The sequence below is a fragment of the Physeter macrocephalus genome, chromosome 4, assembly GCF_002837175.3.
Source record: "Physeter macrocephalus isolate SW-GA chromosome 4, ASM283717v5, whole genome shotgun sequence".
Lineage (NCBI taxonomy): Eukaryota > Metazoa > Chordata > Mammalia > Artiodactyla > Physeteridae > Physeter > Physeter macrocephalus.
In genome coordinates this window covers 16,504,495-16,524,853 of record NC_041217.1, presented here as the reverse complement: position 1 = coordinate 16,524,853, position 20,359 = coordinate 16,504,495, and the positions used below count along the sequence as shown (strand labels likewise).

The window sequence follows — 20,359 nt, the reverse complement described above, 5'->3', positions numbered from 1 at the left end:
GTAATTCACTGAGAAGAGTGATTGATGCTCCCGTTAATAAACATCTTCAATCGCACCATTCCCCTGCATGCACACCCTGCAAGCACACCCTCCTTGCTCCCAGCTCCCAGCAATCCTACAAAACCTCCTTATTCTTGCTTACATCTATTGTAATATTTACTGTGTCATCTTATTATTGAGATTGTATCTTGCATTAGACCTTGAGACAATTAATACAAATGATGATAGTTACGAGATACTGATCTATGTGTTTTACAGATTATCTCATTTAATTCTCGTAATAGCTCTATGAAATGGGTACTACTTTCATCCCCATTTTATAGATGAGGAAGTTAAAGCAGTCATAGAGCTGAAACATGGAGAAATCAGGCTTTAGACCCAGGCCATCTGGCTTCATACCCCATACTTTTAATCATGATGATGTTCTGCTCCTAAGAACTACTCTGTACTGGAGAAAAAGAGAAAATTGATGAAATCCATAAATTCTAATTTATTATTTTAAAACCTTGTGGATGATATATCCCATTGTGACCAGTGCATTGGACAGCAAGAATTACTGATAAGACTTCATATTGCTTTGTTTTCTAATCTTATTATAAAAGTGATGTTTTGGTCACAACTGATTTTGTAAACTGCAGATTGAAAAATATAATACGTTACGTGGAATTTTGCTGTAAAATAGTGAGAAAGCTTAAACTAGTACTTAATGCTTTATTACTTGCTTATGGATCACACAGAAAGATTTTCATCTATTCTAGTGTAAGGATAATTCTTCTATTCATGAGTGTATTTAAAGGGTTGATGTCAGTTTGTAAGTGTAGTGGGGCAAAAGTTTAATACTTGGGCCAAAGAAAATGGAGCGTCTTTTTACTCCATTTGGTATTTCTCGTAGTTTCCACTTATCAGTACTGGGTGTGGGGAAGGAGCCGTGTGGGTGGGGATGCAGGGGTCTCGGGAAGTGAAACGGATTTGCCGATTACTGTATCTCAGTGTCAAGTCAGTTTCTAGCAAATGCTTGGTCTTGCATTTCTTTTCCCCTTCCTGTCTGCTTCTCTCCAAGAGGCAGTAGGGAGTTTATGTGCCCTTGGGGTCATGGAGAAGATTACCTTTGGTCAATGCATCGTCCTACTGTCCATGCAGTACTCTTTGGTCCTTGCTGATGTCTGTCTAGCTGTTGTGATCTGAATGCAGGCACCTCATTCACTTGTATAAGTCTGGTCCTGTTTGGCGTTTGGAGGTACCATGCTGGTACCCGTTACCAAAGCCCATGCATTCCAGCCATTTGTCTCTGATCTCCAAGTCTCTGTGCTTCTTTAGGTCCCAAGACTGAGCTCATCCACTGGTCCCACCCCCCCTGCCATTAGTTTACCAAAACTCCTTGATCACCTGTCTAGCACACTCAGTCCATGGGGAACCAGTAGCCTTCTCTCAGGCTATCCATCTAGCTCCCTCCTTCCACTAATGCAGCTTTCTACTTCTGTGCCAATTTGGGCAGAGTGCCAACTCAAATGTGGAACTCTGCTGGAGACTTGCCTCCTTCCCAGCTGTGCCGGAGCTAAGCAGATATTCCTCGGTTCCCCCATGCTTGACTGGTCTTACCCCTCACTTTACCCTACATGAGTGGGGGCAGTTCGAACCGTGGTTTCCATCTTACCCCCTACTTCAGCCTGAGTTCTCCTTTCCATGCCCTGCAAGAGTGGGAAGGCAGGAGCCTCGAGGCCCAGCCATCCCTGGCAGAAGGGCTTGCCTCTTCATGCTGCAGGTGGACGAAACTGTTCTTGCAGCTCACAGGCTCTTGGTCCTAGGAACCCAGAAGCAACAGGGATTGGGATTTACTGAAGGTGAAAATACAGCAACTTAAAATATGAAAATACCTCCTCTTTTGTTTCTTTTTATTATTTTGATTTGAGGCACCCTTTTCTTTTTTGGTTGTACTATTTATTTACGTATTTTTTTATTGAAGTATAGTTGATTTACAATGTTGTATTAATTTCCAGTGTATAGCAAAGTGATTCAGTTATACGGATATATACATTCTACATTCTTTTTTTTATATTCTTTTCCATTATGGTTTATCATAGGATATTGACTATAGTTCTCTGTGCTGTATAGTAGGACCTTGTTGTTTATCCAACCTATATATAATAGCGTACATCTGCTAACCCCATGAGGCACCCTTTTCTTACTGGAGTCTGACAATATCAACTAGTCAGGATGTTCTAGCTCCATCTGTGGAGACTCAAACATAGACTATTTTACGGGATGAACCAAATTCCTAGATTTCTGAAACTTTATTACCTATCCAGTTTTTATTTCGGTCAGACTTCAGCTCTAGCTGGGCTTACTTCTTCATTTTCAGTCTAAATACTCTTTTGATCCACACCTCGTATCTGTGTTTAGCATATAATTTCCCTCCTTCCATCAGCTTAAATTCTTCCCATTTCTAGCACTCACCCTAAGTCTCTCTGCCAAAAAACACATGTGCTAAGTCGGGCTTCAACAAGTTCTTTTTTTCGAACTGCTATTGCAGTTATAACTAAATGCACACAGTTTAGTGGTTGTTTCATCTTTATTGGTTTATATATTTTGAGTTTGTAAAATATTAGCTAGCAGGGTTTGTATTATGCAATTCTTTAGTATCTTCTATAGCACTTAGCAGAGTACTGGGCATGTAGAATAGATATTCAATAACTCTTCTCTTTTTGTGGATTCCTGACCCACTGAATGGCATGTATTTTTTGTTTGATTTGTTTTGTTTTGTTTTAAGAATAAAGGTAGCATTTAATGAATACAATCAGCATTATTACTTTTATTATTATTAATTAGGGATTGGGCTTGGTGCATGTAACAAAATGCCCAAATAATGGTGTCTTGAACGAAAGAGTGTTTTGCTTTGTTTCTTCTTCATGTCATGAGAAGACGTTTGATGGCTCTGTTATCCAGATAAAGGATGGCAGGGTGGAAACCTTTCATTCTTTTGACCTTTCACTCCTAGTCAAAAAAATGGGTGTCGTTGCCTGCATCCCGGGCAACCTGAAGTACAAAGAACGGCACAAAGTACATGCCAGCGAGTAAATCCCACTGAAAGAATTTTCCTTAGAAGCTCCACCCAGTGACTGACATACTTCTTATTGGCCAGACCTTACCTCACATGACCATCTCTGGCTGTCTGATTGATTTTATGATGCAACCAGAGTTAAGATACATATTTACTTCTTTCAATTTAAAGCTAATTCTACTAACAAATGTCCCCCAGATATGATGGTCTGACTATGTGATTTTTTTACTCAAAATATATGTTGGCCAAAGGATATTAAAGGTTACGGGTTATTATTTGTGATTTGTGTAGCCATTCATTGAGACAGATAGTATGTAAGATACTAAGATATTCTGTTATCTTTAACTAATATTTGATTTGTTTTTAATTAACTCATTCACTCATTTATACATACCTTAAAGAATAGTTTGCATATGCTTGTAGTTGTGATCTTTTTCCTTCTCCTCTCAAGTCACAGTTACACGGTTTTGTTTTTTAAGTTATAGACATGTTTTAGTGCAATTAACAGTATAATAATCAGAACTGCATTACACGAGACTGGGTGGTTGCCTGCATCTTTGCTTAAGGAGAACAGCTTGTAGAATATAATATCTTAAGTGTTTTATTTGATAAATATAAACCATATTAAGGTAATCAGTTTTTAAATGTGGAGACTATCAGCGTTTTTCTTATAAATAACTATCAGTGTATCCTTGCTATTCTTAGAGACAATCTTTTAAATATCAAAACCAGCTGTAATTTTTCTCTTTTGATGTAAATTAAAATTCCATACAACACCACTGTCTGCTTAAGGTAGGAAGAAATAAGCTAGTTTATAAAAACAATTTGAAAAATTAAAAAAAACACGCAATTCAAAAGGGCATATGCACCACTGATAATGTTGTGATAAATTATCAAATAATTAATGTGGAAAGAAAGTAATTTTAGACCCTGAGATGTTGGTCATGTCTTCCAAGTATCAGAATAATTTAAGTAATTTATAACTAAGCACTGAAAAGTTTTCCTAGTCTGCTTATATTCCTAAAATAAATTTTTTAATGTGTGTGGTAGGATTTTTGTTCAAAAAGCTATCTTAATGATTTTTTACTTTATCAGTTGTGTTTGCTGATTATCATAATCAGCTTCACTGCCATGTTACCCCTGACCTCTTCTACTACCAAAAAAAAAAATTATTTTTACATGTACCAAGCTTTTCAGTGTGTTATAATTCTCATTAGGAATGGGAATTATTAAGCATCCTTTTTGTTTTTTAAGTCTCTTCTTTATATAATAGACTCTGTATATGTAAGCTCCAAGAAGGAAACACTTTCTAGTTTCTATTTTCTGAGTATGTGACTCCCTTTTTTTTTCTTCTTTTTTAAGCTTCTGCAGAATTGCAAGAGATGGGAGGATAGGCTTCAAAACATCCATTAGAATTTTTATTTGTTGTTTGAAATTTCTTTAGATAGTTGAACATTATTTTTTAAAATGTTATGAATGTCCAGGGAGATAAAGGGATTTTTATAAACAAATTCCCTGGCAGGAACTGCATTACGTGCTATATATTTCAGGCTAATAATAAGGGCTTACAGTGGGTCAGTGTGTCATATCCCAGCGGTGTCTGGTGAGATAGAGGGTTATCTAATATGTCAGCTAGCTAACCCTGTGAACAATTTTTTGAGCAGGCAAGATAATGGGACTGAATTCTGAAATGAGGGTTGAAATATACTGGAGTATTGTCACATGTGAGAACCATAACTTTTTAAAGTAAATGTAGTCACCTTTTGACAGCATTAGGCATATTTAATAATGGGATATATTTTAAGTGGATAGATTGGGTAGAGTATGAAGCGAATCATATATAATGGTATGTTTAAATAGATAAATTTAAAAATCACAAATTCTATAATGCACAGGAGGTTTTTATTACTAGAAAACTGCTGAGAAAAAAAAAAAGAAACTCTTTTTTTTCTCTATTATGATTACTAAATTAACATAACCTAATACTAGTAAAGTTTCAACTTCTTAATTGCAATTTTAAGTTTTGACTATAAAGTTACTTCTACCCAAACAGGGGTACAATAATCTAGAAATCTTTAAAATTGTTTTGCTTTACTGTGTTTCCTGGCTGGTATCTTCATAAACCATCATCTAAAATGTTAATGCCTTTTTTAATCACCAATTGTTTAAAAGGTTTTTATTTCAGTCTTTCTTTGCATTTCCCCGCATTGTACACTTAATTTTGAGAAAATGTTTATGTGTATGTGTGTAAAATGAACCTCAAGAAAATGCTTATTTTTAAATGTAGATGTGAATTGCTTGATGTGAATTGAATAAGATAATCCACATTCATACTCTTATGGCTTATAAATTCAAATTTTAGAAGATCTATAGATTTGGAGTATAATCTAAGTATGTTGCAGTGGGATGAGATGATAAAGTGTTTTACACCATCTTGTGCACATTTTGTTTATTACTTTGGCATTTACTCTTATAAAAGGCAGATCTTTATGCACAATGGATTTTGTATAAACACATGTGGACCTATCCTTATTTTCTTGAAGCCTGTGGTATTGCAACCATCATGAATGAGTGATTTAAGAAGGCTTTGGTCAGCCAGCAGAGGCCACTCACAGCTTGCTACTAAAACTGGATGGCAAAGTGAACCTCTTTCTTTAATCACTATTGGCCATCATTCCGAGCTGGTTAATTTTTAGTTCCTTACTCAAAAAAAAAGAAAAAAACATTACCGTGGAGTCGTGAGAAAAAAAAAAATTGTTGCTGTATTTGTTTTTTAATTATGTAGTGATTAATCTTTCTATTAAAACATTTAGATCATTCATTATTTTGTAGGCCAGAAATGAGAATTTATGCACTTAATAATTAGAAGTATTATTATTCTAATAGGCCAATAATTCTAAATTCTTAATTATTAATGCTGACTTATTTTAACTAGGAAGAAACTGTTTAAAGTGAAGATTTAAAACAATTACATTGTTTAGCTTTAGAATGAAAATAGAAGAATTGCTAATGTTGTCATATATATACACATATGTATGTGTGTATATTTCCACACCTTTATCAGCTTAGTATAATTCGCCTTTTGAGAATTCTTTTAAAGAGATATATGTGCTGCTATTACTTGAAAATGTACTAAGATTACTTCCAGATTACCTGAAGTCTGTCTTCAGTCACTACTTCATGTGATACTGGCAGCCAGAAGGTTAGCCTCTTCCCTTTGACACATACGCTTCCTGCCAGAAAGGGTAATCCTCAATTGAAAGGATAGCCTTGAGCTTCTCTGTGCTTTATTTCCTGTGATTTTTTGATTCTTTATAAAACCTTTCTGGTTTGAAGGTGTAATCTCACATTTACATTGTTATCTGCTTTTGAAGGAAAAAAATAGTCTACATTCTCAAATTTTCCAAGTTTCTTCACATAGTCTCATCACAAAATGTTTACTCCTCTCTAGTGCGATTTTTAAATTCTTTTTACTACTTTGCCTGTAATGACTAGTGGTGGAGCCATTTGTTATTCTTGTTAGTCTCTCCATAACATGGGCTGACAACCCTGTTTGAGCTGCCGTGCTCACTCTTGCCTATATTTAAAGTAGCCCCGTAGGTGACCCTGAAGTTACAAGTAAAGACCAGAATGTCCTTGAATGTATATTTCTAGGCTGAAGATTTTCCAGGAGTGTATTCTAGATTCAAGCCAGCATCTCCTGTGGCAAATCCCCAAATACAAAAACAAACACTTGTTTTGAGGTATTGTCTCCTTTGTGTGGTCCCCTGTAGGGGAAACTTAGTAAATTGTGGATAGAACAACGTAGGGTCAAGTCTAGCTCTGTTTTTAGTCTTTGTAATCTGGGTGTTATGTGCCCCCACCTCAGTGGGTGTTAGTTTCTTCATCTAGTGTTTGAGGATAATGATGTCTATTCACTTTAGCCATCTTGCCTGTGAAAACTTACCTTATAAGCAGGAAAGACTGATAAAGAATAGGAGTGTCATCATTAATCACAAAAATATTTCTACAAATTGTATTGATTCTTGATGTCATGGGTAGTCATTATCACACTTTTATTGTTGGGTTGTTCATGCTTACATCCTTCCAAGAAGGGTTAAAAATTGCATAGTAAAAGTATAATGGAACAATGTGGAACCTTTAACCTTGACACCCAGGTAAAAGTCATCAGATTCACTCACTGTGTTACATCTACTACAATATAATTTAGATAACATGAAGGCTATGAATAGTAGATGCTGCATAGATCCTAAAAAGAGGTTTTTTCCCCTAAAATCTTACCTGGGTGAGCTCTGCTGATAAGAGCAAGATTGTTTATGAATATTGGTATACTTAAAGATATGAATAATGATGAGAACCTAGTACATCTTTCTGTAATGTTATTAGATTTTATAAAATCCCAAACTCTGAGGCATTTCCTTAGTTAGAAAACCAAGGTCTAGTGTACAAATTTATTAATTTAGTACAACAACTTTTGAAACCTCAGGTAATTCAGTTGTCCTCAGAAATGGATCATCTTCCTTCCTGAATATTCCTTCCGGGAGGACGTTGTCCAAAGCTATAACTCCTCATAGGTAAGGACTTACACTGACCTCTCCCTCAGATCCAACACCTTACCTGGCACACATCAGGCATTCTGCATGCACCTATTATTTTTTAGTTTTTTATAGCCAGTGAAGAGGATTCTTCATAGTCACCTGTGTAATTTCACATTGACTTTAATAGGCTTCTAGACAAATGAAGGTAAAATATGGATTAGCACATGAATTATTTACTGATCTTTCTTTCTTGAAAAAAAAAAAAAAACACCTTGGAATTAGAGGGGTCCCTTAACACAGAACTTTATCATTATATTAAAAAGATTAGTAATATTTGTAACAATATAACTAAATCAATGTAACAATCAATGTAACGATATAACTAAAGTCACCCAACTGAATGGGAACCATATACCACTCATTATATAGTAAATTTAAGCATGATTTTATATACACAGTAGGTAACTAGTAAATATTTGTTGAATTGTATCAAGTAGAGCAGTTTGGGGTTTAGAACAAGGAACAATCAACTACTGCATCAGGAGCTGGAGAGAAGGATCACAGTGGAAATCAGGGATGAGATTAGAGAGGGCTTCAAATGCATTGCTCATTAGTTTTAATTTTGCTTTCAGTGTGGAGCTGTGGATGGCTCTGGAATGAGAAAATCGACATGTTGAAAAGCATGAAAAGTAATTTCTACTTTTTTGTATGTTGTTTTAGAAGTAATTCTAATGTTATTTTCTTGAATGCTTTCCATCCCCAAATAAATTGTGCCTTTTGTGAATCGTGACCATTCTGTAATATTATATATGAGAATAGGTGACACAATGAAATATTTTATTCATTCTCCCAACTATCTTGTACCAAATTTTTAGAACACTTATGTAAACTCAGGTGCCCTCATTTGAAATACTTTTGGAGAATCTTTCTTCATTCTTCTGCATGTGATTAAAAGATAGACATTATACACAATCATTTAACAACTATTAATTAAAATCAACTATTGCAAAACATTTAGAATATGATTTTCTTGGGCTTGTTTTTAAATGAAGATAATGTATAGACTAGCAACTATAGTAAGTTTCCTTCCACCTCTTTGCTTTCCTTTCCTTACTTCTAACCCCCAGGATTTAAAGTCCTATTTTTAAGCCTCTTGCTGTTGAGTTGTTTTCCTTAATATCTGTCACATATATTTGACTGACACATTTATTGAATGTACCGGGGGGGCCTTCATGCAGAGCCTGCTAAACTTTAAAGGCTTGTTTCTTTCTTCAGAGAAGTTGAGTCAAATTAATAATGGTCCTTAGAGAAGCAGGAAGCTTCTGGGTCTTGACAAACTGGCAGGGAGGCTCAGACAATGTCTCGCTGTAGCCTGGAGGCCGGGCGGATTTGATTGACCGGTTCCCACAAAACTGAAAGGACTTCCTTTGAATGGCAGTCTGCCACCCTAAGTGTTTGTCAGTGTAGGCACTGAAGCAGAATAGCATTTGGAAAGCAAAATATAATTGTAAGTGAGAGAAAAGTTGGAGGACAATGGCTCTACTAGAGGCAGAGAAGAAAGCATGATGGTTTCTTGTGCTTCTATGGAGACATAACATCTCCTGAATTTATAGAAGGAATCTTATTCATTGAGAACATAAGTAGGATATCATTCATGTTGAACAAACTCATTATTAATCTCATAAGACCGTTGTGTCGCAGATAAGTTTACCTGATATGGGAAGTAGTTCATTCAACCATCTAATTATAGAAGAATGGGATAAGGTGCAGTGGGTTTGGTAATAATAACAAAGTGAGAATGAGGTATAAAACCAACTGTTCTATCTTTGAAGAAAAGTCATAAAATCAGTGTTGATAAATCAGTGATAGAAAAAATAAGAAATTTCTTTTAATGTATCTAATAAAACTGAGAAATATATTTTATCATTGAAATCATTTGGCTAAATTTCCCTCATATTGGTACTTATTGACCTTATGAATTTTGCTAGTGGTACTTGTACAGCTGTTATTAAGTCTTCGTCTAGTAACTACTACATTTCTGATTTTCTAAGGTTGATAACTTGATTGTAAATAACAATAGTAAAAACTGAGATCCATGTGATCTTTCAGCATTATAGTTTATTTCACAATCTAGTAAGGCCAGAAGTTGACATAAAAGCTATGCTATCCAGAGACCATTCATTCCTATCTAACTCTGAGTTTATTTTTTTAATTTAATAATTTGCATAATAAACATAGATACTGAAAAGAAATATGCCTACTTTATTTAGGATTGTAGTCACTGTTGATATAGTAATATTTAACAAATGAATCATAAAAATTCAGGGCATATAGTGTGATGTTTAAGATTCTTATCAGTAAATATTGGCTAATTATATAAAAGATTGTTTCCAGAGTTTTAACAAATAACAAGAATTGGATTGTGGAGATACTATTTCTCATGAAGAACAGAATACCTGTTTCCTATCTGACCTTGTGAAATAAAATCTACTTTTTCTAACAAATAACTTTTACAACATGAATATCTTATGGGATATTTAAAGAGTTATGATTTTTTTTTAATTTGTGATTTCTTTCTAAGACATTTCTGGAATACCTGGAAGGCATATTTTTTGGAGAATAAAATAATCACCATACTTAATGATTTACTAGAAATTAATACTTTGACCTGATGTTTTAAGTTGCTTCATTTTATTTTTAGAAAGATTAACCCCGAATTATAAATTTTTAGGAAGAATTCTGTAAGACTGTTTCTTGACATTTTATAATTCTTTGAAGTGTCTACTAATAATCAATCATATTAAATACATGTTTTCAAGTTTAAAAAACACTGAAACTCCAGTATAGCCCTGATTTCCATAAGCTGAATTCTATACTAAGATCTTACCCTCAGATTTTTGGTAAGCATGTCTAGTCACTAAAGTAGCAAAAGATTCCTGTTGTTAGAATAGTTTACTCCTGAGGCAGACCAGTGTCATTGACCCTGAGAAGATCATCATGGATGGATCTCAGTGTTTCTTTATTTCATTAAAAAAATTCTAAATTAAGCCTCTTTACATATCTTTAAAAGTAAAACCAAAATTGACTTGAAATAACAGTCAAGGATATTCACCTCTTTTTTTAAAAAAAGGGCCATGTACTAGGTAAATATGTGGAGTCATTTAAATATCTACATTTGATATTGTAAATATTTGTGAGTTATTTACAGCAGTTGAATTGAGCTTGTAGTTTCTATATATGATTTCTGAGAAATACATAGTATGATTATTTCTGACTAGATTGAAAGCTTACATTTGTATTGTGGTATAAATTAGTTATAAATTCTGTTTTGTTGTATTCAGTTGCATTGTTTTCATCAGGCAATTTATCACATGGGTATATGTGAAATTTCTTCATTTATTAAGTTTCAGATTACGTATTTCAAGCCAGAGCAAGACTTAAACATTTTTTCCTAAGTATAGCTGCAGGTAAACAAGCAATTTTAGCCCTGAAAATAGCTTCTGCTTCTGTCAACACTTTGTTTATTCTTTCTCTGAGATAAAAAGTTCAGTTTTCTGATATTTGTACCAAGATAAAGTCAGTAAACAAGATTAATATAGTGTGGAAAAGGTTGTCAGCAGCCCTGGCAAAGGAAATAAGTTGCCTGTACATAGAACATACTGTAAACTGAATAAAAGTGTCAGGTCCACCATGAGATAATGTGATCATGAACCTCTAACAAAGCATGACATAGGCGCAGTCGGCTTTTCTCATAGCCACTGTGTAGAAAATGGATTACTATTTTCCAGGGTTACCCACTGGAATAGCATGAAAACCTCATTTTGAGATGAATGCAGGATGTAGTCCTGGAGTTGAGCCACATGTTTGCCTGTGGTGCCCAAACCATAGGGTTATTAATGTCATCATCTGTGCACATTTGCAATATTTGCATTTCTTAGAGTTTCAGTGTGTGCTGGCATCCACGTTACCCAATTGATACAAGACAAAATAACATTTCTGAAATTGTTCATTTCTTCTGAGGGGCATTTGTTGCCTCATCCTGTCTTTTTGGATTCTATATGTTAAGTGGCACTTCTATAATTACAGAGGGATTTTTCTTTTAATATGGCGGAGCATAATGTAAAGACTTTTGCTGTCAGTTTATGTCTCATCAGTTGTAATGGTGGATTCATGCTGTGTTTATGTTCCCGTTGAGAACCCTCTACTGGAGAGGAAAGTTGCGACATTTTCTTTAAAAATGGGAATAGCTTGCAATATCAAAAAAGTTGAACCTTGAATTCTTTCTCAGCTTTTTAATTTGATTTAGAAATAAAGGAATAAAATTTATTCTCTTAAGTGAAATTACATTTTGTTCTATGTAAATACACAAATAATTCCTAACTTTATGGGAAAACTATAAAAAGGACTACTCACTACTTCCCTGACTTAAGTCTTTGTATGCATTTTTTTTGAAGAACAGTTGATTTACAGTGTTGTGTTAGTTTCAGATATACAGCAAAGTGATTCAGTTATACATATATATATGTATATATTCTTTTTCAGATTCTTTTTCATTCTAGGTTATTACAAGATAATGAATATAGTTCCCTGTGCTATACAGCAGGTCCTTGTTGCTTATCTATTTTATATATAGTAGTGAGTATAGTTTAATCCCAAACTCCTAATTTGTATGCATTTAAAATGTGTGCATTATAATACATGTTATTTACATTTAGGAGTTAACTACAAACATGTTGGTCCTAGGAAATATCATCTTCTCAACACTAATCTAATTAAGTAAACCTTTTTTTATATACAGTTAAATATATTTGCAGTTGTACAGCATTTGGAAATGAGAGTCAGTGGTCTAGTTCTTAGAAAGATTTCTTTTTTCTGTTATGAAGGTACTTTTTAAATAGTCTTAAAATTCTAGCCAAGGAACTATGCTAGACTAAAACAAATAGCACATTGTTACCAGGAATTAAAGTATCTTTTGGTCCATGCAGTTGTGCTTTAGATTTTGAGAATCGTTATATTCTCCATTTCAGAGTGGATGTCCTCAAATGAAAACATCCCTATTATTCACTGCCTTTTTACACACTCAACTGTGACCTGTTTTTGATTTTAAATCTCCTTTCAGGTGACCACTCCTGGCCCAGTCAGTAACAAGAGAATGGTTCACTTTTCCCCAGATTCTCATCACCATGAGTGAGTATGCATGGTATTTGTATAATCTTGTTGGGCTATTCTGTATCTTTCTTTTGGGAAATTGGTAGCTATTGCTAGTAAAGGTGGTTCAATTTAAATCTGTCTTATAAAAGAGTAAACATCATATACCAAGGACAGTAGTCCAAGAACAATATAAATGAAACCCATGACAGAAATTTAAAGAAAAGTTTTTAAGTAATCATGCTTTTATTTTACTTGCAATAGAATTTGAAATTCACGTGTTACTGAAAGTCATATATAAGATTATCTCAAAACATTTAAATTTTCATTACATTAAGTACCATCAGGCTCTCCTTCGACTCATACGTCCTTACTTCCTTCCTTCTACAACCCTTTCTAAGGTACTGAAATGAAGAGTGAGTCTTTTCCTCATTAATTCTCTACCCTCTGCTCCTGTCCATCATGAGCTGTGATGGGACCAAAAAGTATTTGCATTTAGCAACAAAAGGAAGAGACTAATTTACTAGATAACTCCAAAAAAGTAAAACTGTGGCTTGGTGAGTTATGGGGTGAATTTCTAGGTGCTAATTCTATTTCTAAATACATCTTTGTTGGAAAACCTGAAATAAGTTGTGTATTTTGGCTCAATACCATGTGTCTCCTATGAACCTGGTTGAACTTGAGAAAGACCATTAAAGTATGGACCAATATGAATTAATTATTGAATGAATTTTTTCTGGAAAACAATTATATTAGGACCCATTAGGTCCTATTTTTTAAATCTACTTTTTAACAAATATAAAGCATAAATTATTGTTCAGATGTAGCTTAATTTATAAATATTAATATGAGTATAATTTATATGATATAAAATATTATTATCTATATAGATTATTTGTATATATTTACTTTTATAGGTTATGATATCACAATCTTCCCTCTTAATAGCTTATCTTACTCATTGTTTCATTACCCCATAAAGACCTTCTCTCTTTTTTCACTCAAACAGAAAAAAAAAAAAAAAATGGATAAAGCATTTTTTATCTCATAAGGACCACCAGAAGATTTGTATGCTTTCGTCTCGATTTTCTGTTCTGATAGAAAACAAATACTCAAGAAAGTAGATTTAGAGCTATATTTAAGCCAAAACTCGCACTTGGTAAAGATTGTAAATGCTCTGAGGGCAAACAATCTCTATCACCATCGTAATCCAGTGCCAATTGTTGAGTGAGTGAAGACATAAAAGTTTGTATTGAAAATAGGACAAATGCAATAATGTCAGTTGAGTATTGCTTCTGAAATTAGCCGGTATGACCCTCATTGTAATATCCCAACAACCCTTCCACACCCATCTCCCCATAAATAAGTTTCCGGGAATGGAACTTAGATGCCACCCTTTTTAGAGTTTCCCAAGTCATCCCAATGTGTTTGATTACAATTCTCTCAACACTCGGGACTAAAACTGTCATTTTACTACCTCACGCCCTACCTGCTACTAGTCCACTTTTTTTAGTATCTCATTCTGACCTCCTCTTTTCCACATCCTCCTCCATTATTTTAATTACAGCCCTGTTATCTTTTATATGGATCTTTCTGTCTCTACTCTCTCACTATTTCAGTACATACTACTTACTTCTACTATTCAAGTTCAGTTCTGATCCTTTTATTTTCCTATTAAAGCTTCCAGTATTGATTGCCTCTTGACAGTAGACAAACCTTAGCATATCGTTAAACACCTTCCACAGTCTGGCTCGAGTTACGTTTCCACTTTGTTATCCGTTATCTCTTCCTCCTAACACCAGTGGTCCAGCTGTCTACCTCTGTGCCCCGAATAGAACCTCTGCTGCACTGGCCCCTTTAGCCAGTGACTTTGCTCATTCATCTCCTCCTTTCCATATCTGTCAAAACCCTATTTATTATTCAAGACTGATTGAAAAGTCATCTATTATATTTTTCAGGATGTACTAGGTGCAAGTAACAGAGTATGAAACTAAGGCTAGCTCAGACCAAAAGGTTTGGTTTTTCTTTTCCTCACACGAGAAGTTAGAAGGAAGGTGGCTCTAGGGCTTGCTACTAAGCTTAAGGATATTATCAAGGACCAAACTATTTCTCTTTTTCTGCTTCATCACCTGTATTCGTGTCCTAGAGCTACAGTAACAAAGTATCACAAACTGGGTGACTTAAACAACAAATGTATTGTCTCATAGCTCTTTTCTTTTTCCATACTTTTTCTTTTATTTCATTGCAGAATAAAATTTCTCTTGCATTCTTGCACTCTCCCTTTAATTTTCTCCAAACCGGGGCGCGAACCCGGTTCCCCTGCATCGGCAGGCGGACGCGCAACCACTGCGCCACCAGGGAAGCCCCTAATTTTCTATATTCTTAAAATACTTTTTATTGAAGTATAGGTAACATACAATATTATATTAGTTTTCATTTATTGAAGAAGCTGTCTTTTCCCCATTGTATGTTCTTGCCTCCTTTGTCGTAGATTAATCGCCCATATAAGTGTGGGTTTGTTTCTGGGCTCTCTATTCTGTTCCCTTGGTCTGTGTATCTTTTTTTGTGCCAGTACTATACTGTTTTGATTACTATAGCTTTGTAGTATAGCTTGAAATCAGGGAGCATGACACCTCCAAGCTTTGCTCTTCATTCTTAAGAGTGCTTTGGAAAAAAAAAAAAAAAAAAAGAGTGCTTTGGCTGTCTCACATTTCTGAAGCCTGGAAGCTGGAAGTCCACGATCAGGGTATCAGCAGGGTTGGTTCCTTCCGAGGGCCCTGAGGGAGAATTTGTTCCTTGCCCCCCTCCTCACTTGTGGTTTGCTGGCAATCTTTGCTGTTCCTTGACTTCTGCTGCATCACCCCAGTCTCTGCCTTCATCTTCCCATTGCCTTTGTCCTGTGTCTGTATCTGTGTCCAACTTTCTGCTTTTTATAATGACACAGATACAGATATATAATAACATTTTATAAGGTCAAATTGAATTAGGGCCCACCCTAGTGACCTCATTTTAACTTGATTACCTCTGTAAAGATCCTATTTCAAAATAAGGTCACATTTTACAGTATTAGGGGTTAGGACTGCAACATGTCTTGGGGGGGGACACATTTCAACACATAGCATCTTCCTGGTCTTTTTTTCTTATATGTCTTCAGATTTACTGCCTCATAGCCTCAAGATGGCACCTATGGTTCCACATATCATGTCTGCATTCAAGGCAGGAAGAAGAGGGAAGGACAGTACAAGCAGCTTTCCTCAAGAAACAAAATTATTTTCAAAAATCACTCACCCACCTTCCCTTAATTCTCATTGACCAGAACTGGGTTGCTTGGTCATCCATAGTTGCAAGCGAGTTTAGGAATGTAGGTGTCTAGCAAAGGTTTAGATCAGTCATGATAGGTTACTTGAGTCTGGCACATAGTGGCCCCTAACAAAATAAGGATAAGAAGAGGATACTATCCATCGAGTCGCTGCTAACAAAATTTATCGTACTCAGCTCACTGACTTTTCAACATCCATACACACTCTTTACTCCATACATACATACTGTGTGAAATACCTTTCCTGCCTTTCCCAAAGAAGACCACTTCAAAGTCTCATCCAATTACATCATCTGTATCAAAATCTCATCCGGGACCTCTGAGTGACATGAAGCTTTAATCAGATCTGGCTATGGCTCTTTGTAGTATGTTGTATGTAGCATAAATTAAAGGTGACTGCATATAAAATATAGAATTGTGGAGAATGCAGGCTATTTCAACAAAAGCTCCTATTCGGTAAAGGAAGCACTTAATATACGTCCAATTTGGCAAGCAGTCCTTTTCTGCTTTCTTGGAGGACCTTTCTTGTTATTTATATGTAAGATCACAGATGATATGTTCATTACCTCAGATGCCCTTCCAGGGTGCTACACAGTTTTTGCAACTCATTTCTTTTTTTTTTTTCCGCTTCAGCTTTATTGAGGTATAATTGACAAATAAAAACTTGTAGGGCTTCCCTGGTGGCGCAGTGGTTGCGCGTCCGCCTGCCGATGCAGGGGAACCGGGTTCGCGCCCCGGTCTGGAAGGATCCCACGTGCCGCGGAGTGGCTGGGCCCGTGAGCCATGGCCGCTGAGCCTGCGCGTCCGGAGCCTGTGCTCCGCAACGGGAGAGGCCACAGCAGTGAGAGGCCCGCGTACCGCAAAAAAAAACAAACAAAAAAAAACTTGTAGAATATTTAAAGTGTGCAACATGATAATTTTATGTATATTTATATACATATACATACACACGTTGTAAAAAGATTCCCACCATCGAATTAACACATTCATCAGCTCACATATTTACTTTTTTTTTTTTTGGTGAGAACATTTCAGATCTACTCTCTTAACTTTCAAGCATACAGTACAATATTGTTAATTATAGTTGTCATAAATGTGCATTAGGTCCTCAGGCTTTATTCATCTTATAACTGAAAGTTTGTGCCCTTTTGTCAGCCTCTCCCTAGCTCCTCCACCCGACTCCCCACCTCAGCCCCTGTCAACCACAATTCTACTCTGTTTCTAGAAGTTCAACTTTTTTTTTTTTTTTAAGATTCCACATATAAATGATATCAGCACTATTTATCTTTTTCTGTCTGGCTTATTTCACCTAGCATAATGCCCTCCAGGTTCATCCATGTTGTCACAAATGGCAGGATTTCCTTCCTTTTAAGGCTGAATAATACTCCATTGTGTGTGTGTATATTAATTGACCATATATGCATGGGTTTATTTCTGGGCTCTCTACTTTGTTCCATTGATCTATGTGTCTGTTTTTAACCAATACCATACTTTTTTGATTGCTATAATATAATATATATATATTTAGTATGTATTTTCTGAAGATAGTTCGAAATCAGGAAGTGTGATAGCTCCAGGTTTGATCTTCTTTATCAAGGTTGCTTTGGCTATTTAGGGTTTTTTATGGCTCCATACAAATTTTAGGATTTGTTTTCTATTTCTGTGAAAAATGACATTGGAATTTTTTTGATTCCCTTCACTCTGTGGATTGTATGGATATTTGTGCATAGTATAGATATTTTAGCAATATTAATTGTTCCTATTCATGAATACAAAATCTCTTTCCATTTATTTGTATCTTCTTCCATCAGTGTTTTATAGTTTTCGGTGTATAGATGTTCCACCTCTTTGGTTAAATTTATTCCTAAATATTTTATTATTTTTGATGCTATTGTATATGGGATTGTTTTCATAACTTCTCTTTGTGGTATTTTGTTGTTAGTGTATCCAAACACAACCAACTTATGTATATTGATTTTGTGTCCTAAAGATTTACTGAACTTGTTCATTTGTTCTAGTAGCTTTTTGGTGGAGTCTTTAGGATTTCCTATGTGTACTATCAGGGCATCTGCAAATAGAGACAATTTTACTTCTTCCTTTCTGGTATGGATGTTTTTACTTTCTTTTTCTTGCCTAATTTCTCTGGCTAGGACCTCCAATATCTGTTGAATAGAAGTGGCAAGAGTAGTAGCCATCCTCGTCCTTTTCCTAATCTAAGAGGAAAAGCTTTCAGCTTTTTACCATTGACTATCATGTTAGCTGTGGGCTTGTCATATATGGCCTTTATCATGTTGAGGTACATTCATTCCTTCTATTTGTTGAGAGTTTTTATCATGAAAAGATGTTGAATTTTATCATTTGCTTTTTATGCATCTATTAAGATGATCATATGACTTTTATCCTTCATTTGGTTAATTTGATGTATCACATTTATTAATTAGCAGTTGTTGAACTATCCTTGCATCCCTGGAATAAATCCTACCTGATCATTGTGTATGACCCTGTTGAATTTGTTTTGCTAATACTTTGTTGAAGATTTTTCTATGTTCATCGGGAATATTGGCCTGTAATTTTCTTTTCTTGTAGAATCCTTCTCTGGCTTTGGTATCAGGATATAATGCTGGCCTCGTAAAATGAGTTTGAAAGTGTTCCCTCCTCTTTGATTTTTTGGAAGACTTTGAGAAGGATTGGTATTAATTTTTCTTTAAATATTTCATGGAATTCACAAGTGAAGTGATCTGGTCCTGGACTTTTTTTTTTGGATAGTTTTTGATTACTGGTTCAATCTGCTTCCTAGTAATTGGTCTTTTTAGATTTTCTGTTTCTTCATGATTTCAGTTTTGGTAAATTTTATGTTTCTAGGAAATTATTCATTTCTTCTAGGTTATCTGATTTGTTGGAAAATAATTGCTTATAGTAGTTTCTTGTGATTCTTAGTACTTTTATGTGATCATTTGTAACAGCTGGGAAAGTATGTAGCTAAGACCCTTGCAGGGAGAACAAAGATGGGTGTTTTGCCTGCCCCCTCTACACTGAGCTTAGGTGTACTGCCATGAGGGGACATTGTTCCTGTGTCTGTTTAAAAACTGCTTCTTTGGGCTTCCCTGGCGGCGCAGTGGTTGAGAGTCCGCCTGCTGATTCGGGGGACACGGGTTCGTACTCCCGTCCGGGAGGATCCCACATGCCGCGGAGCAGCTGGGCCCGTGAGCCATGGCCGCTGAGCCTGAGCGTCCGGAGCCTGTGCTCCTCAACGGGAGAGGCCACAACAGTGAGAGGCCCACGTTACCACAAAAAAAAAAAAAAAAAAAAAATCAAATGTTGGTTCTAACCAAATTCCTTTTATTTCCATTTGTCAATTTGTGTGAACAAGGTTTCTGAGCACTCAATTGTTAAAAATAACAGTAGAATTGATGCTAATGGTAATATTCATCAATGGATATATGAACTAATTTGGGGGGAAAATTTGTTAATGATAGCTTTCTAATAAAATTTTATTTTTATGTTTAGTATTATAAAAATGTATTTATGTTGGTTTAGTTGAGTACTAACGAAAACTATTTCAGATCTTAAGTAACTGATGGTTATCAACTAACAATTATTATTAGCATTGACTAACTTACAAACGTTTCAAAATAATTTTTACTCTAGTTTTATAGTCACAGATCCTTAAGGAAATGTTATATGTGTATTTATATACATATGTATGTATGTTATATAGATATACACACACATTTTTGTTGCAGAAGACTATAATAGGATAACTAATAAAAGACTTTCAAGTATAAAATTATATTACATTAGGATAAACTTCTGTGAACGAGTGAATTTTAAATTGAAAGGATTCAAGGAGAAAAATAAACCATGTAAAATTTTCAACTTTTAAAGACGTGCCTGTCCTGGTATCTTTTTTTAATGGATCGATGGCTAATATAAAAGCACAGTGATATTTAGATTCCAGTGTATATAGTCAAAAGAGTGATGCAGTTTATTTTACTTTGAAGTATCAATGTATAAAATTAATAGAAAATGAATCCTTTGCAAATATTTAAATTATGATGAAAATTTTAGATGTCTACATAAAAATATGCAAAGGGAGGATATTTTCATAACTGGTTCAGGCAATATGTGCTCAAAAATGGTTGAAGACCACTCTCGTGTAGACTCCGGTCAGGAAAAAATAACAGAATATCCTACAAATAATGGTTTAAACAGAGAGCTGTTTAGTGTACTCACATAACTGGAAGTCTGGAAGTAGACATCTAACTTTCCAAAGTAAGGCTGTTAGTCACAAATTTG

General features: G+C 35.0%; 1 protein-coding gene across 6 annotated transcripts in view; it reads left to right on the top strand.

Annotated features, from left to right (window-relative positions):
- The window catches only part of GPATCH2 (G-patch domain containing 2), a 213,088-nt gene that overhangs the window by 96,252 nt on the left and 96,477 nt on the right, over positions 1 to 20,359 (top strand). For all 6 annotated transcript variants that reach the window (XR_003679312.1, XM_028488333.1, XM_028488335.1 and 3 more), the window contains exon 6: positions 12,716 to 12,783. Coding sequence is in view for 5 of the 6 variants with exons in the window: in XM_028488333.1 (XP_028344134.1) it covers positions 12,716 to 12,783 (68 nt within the window). In the remaining variant the exon portion in view is untranslated. The remainder of the gene's footprint in view (positions 1 to 12,715; positions 12,784 to 20,359) is intronic.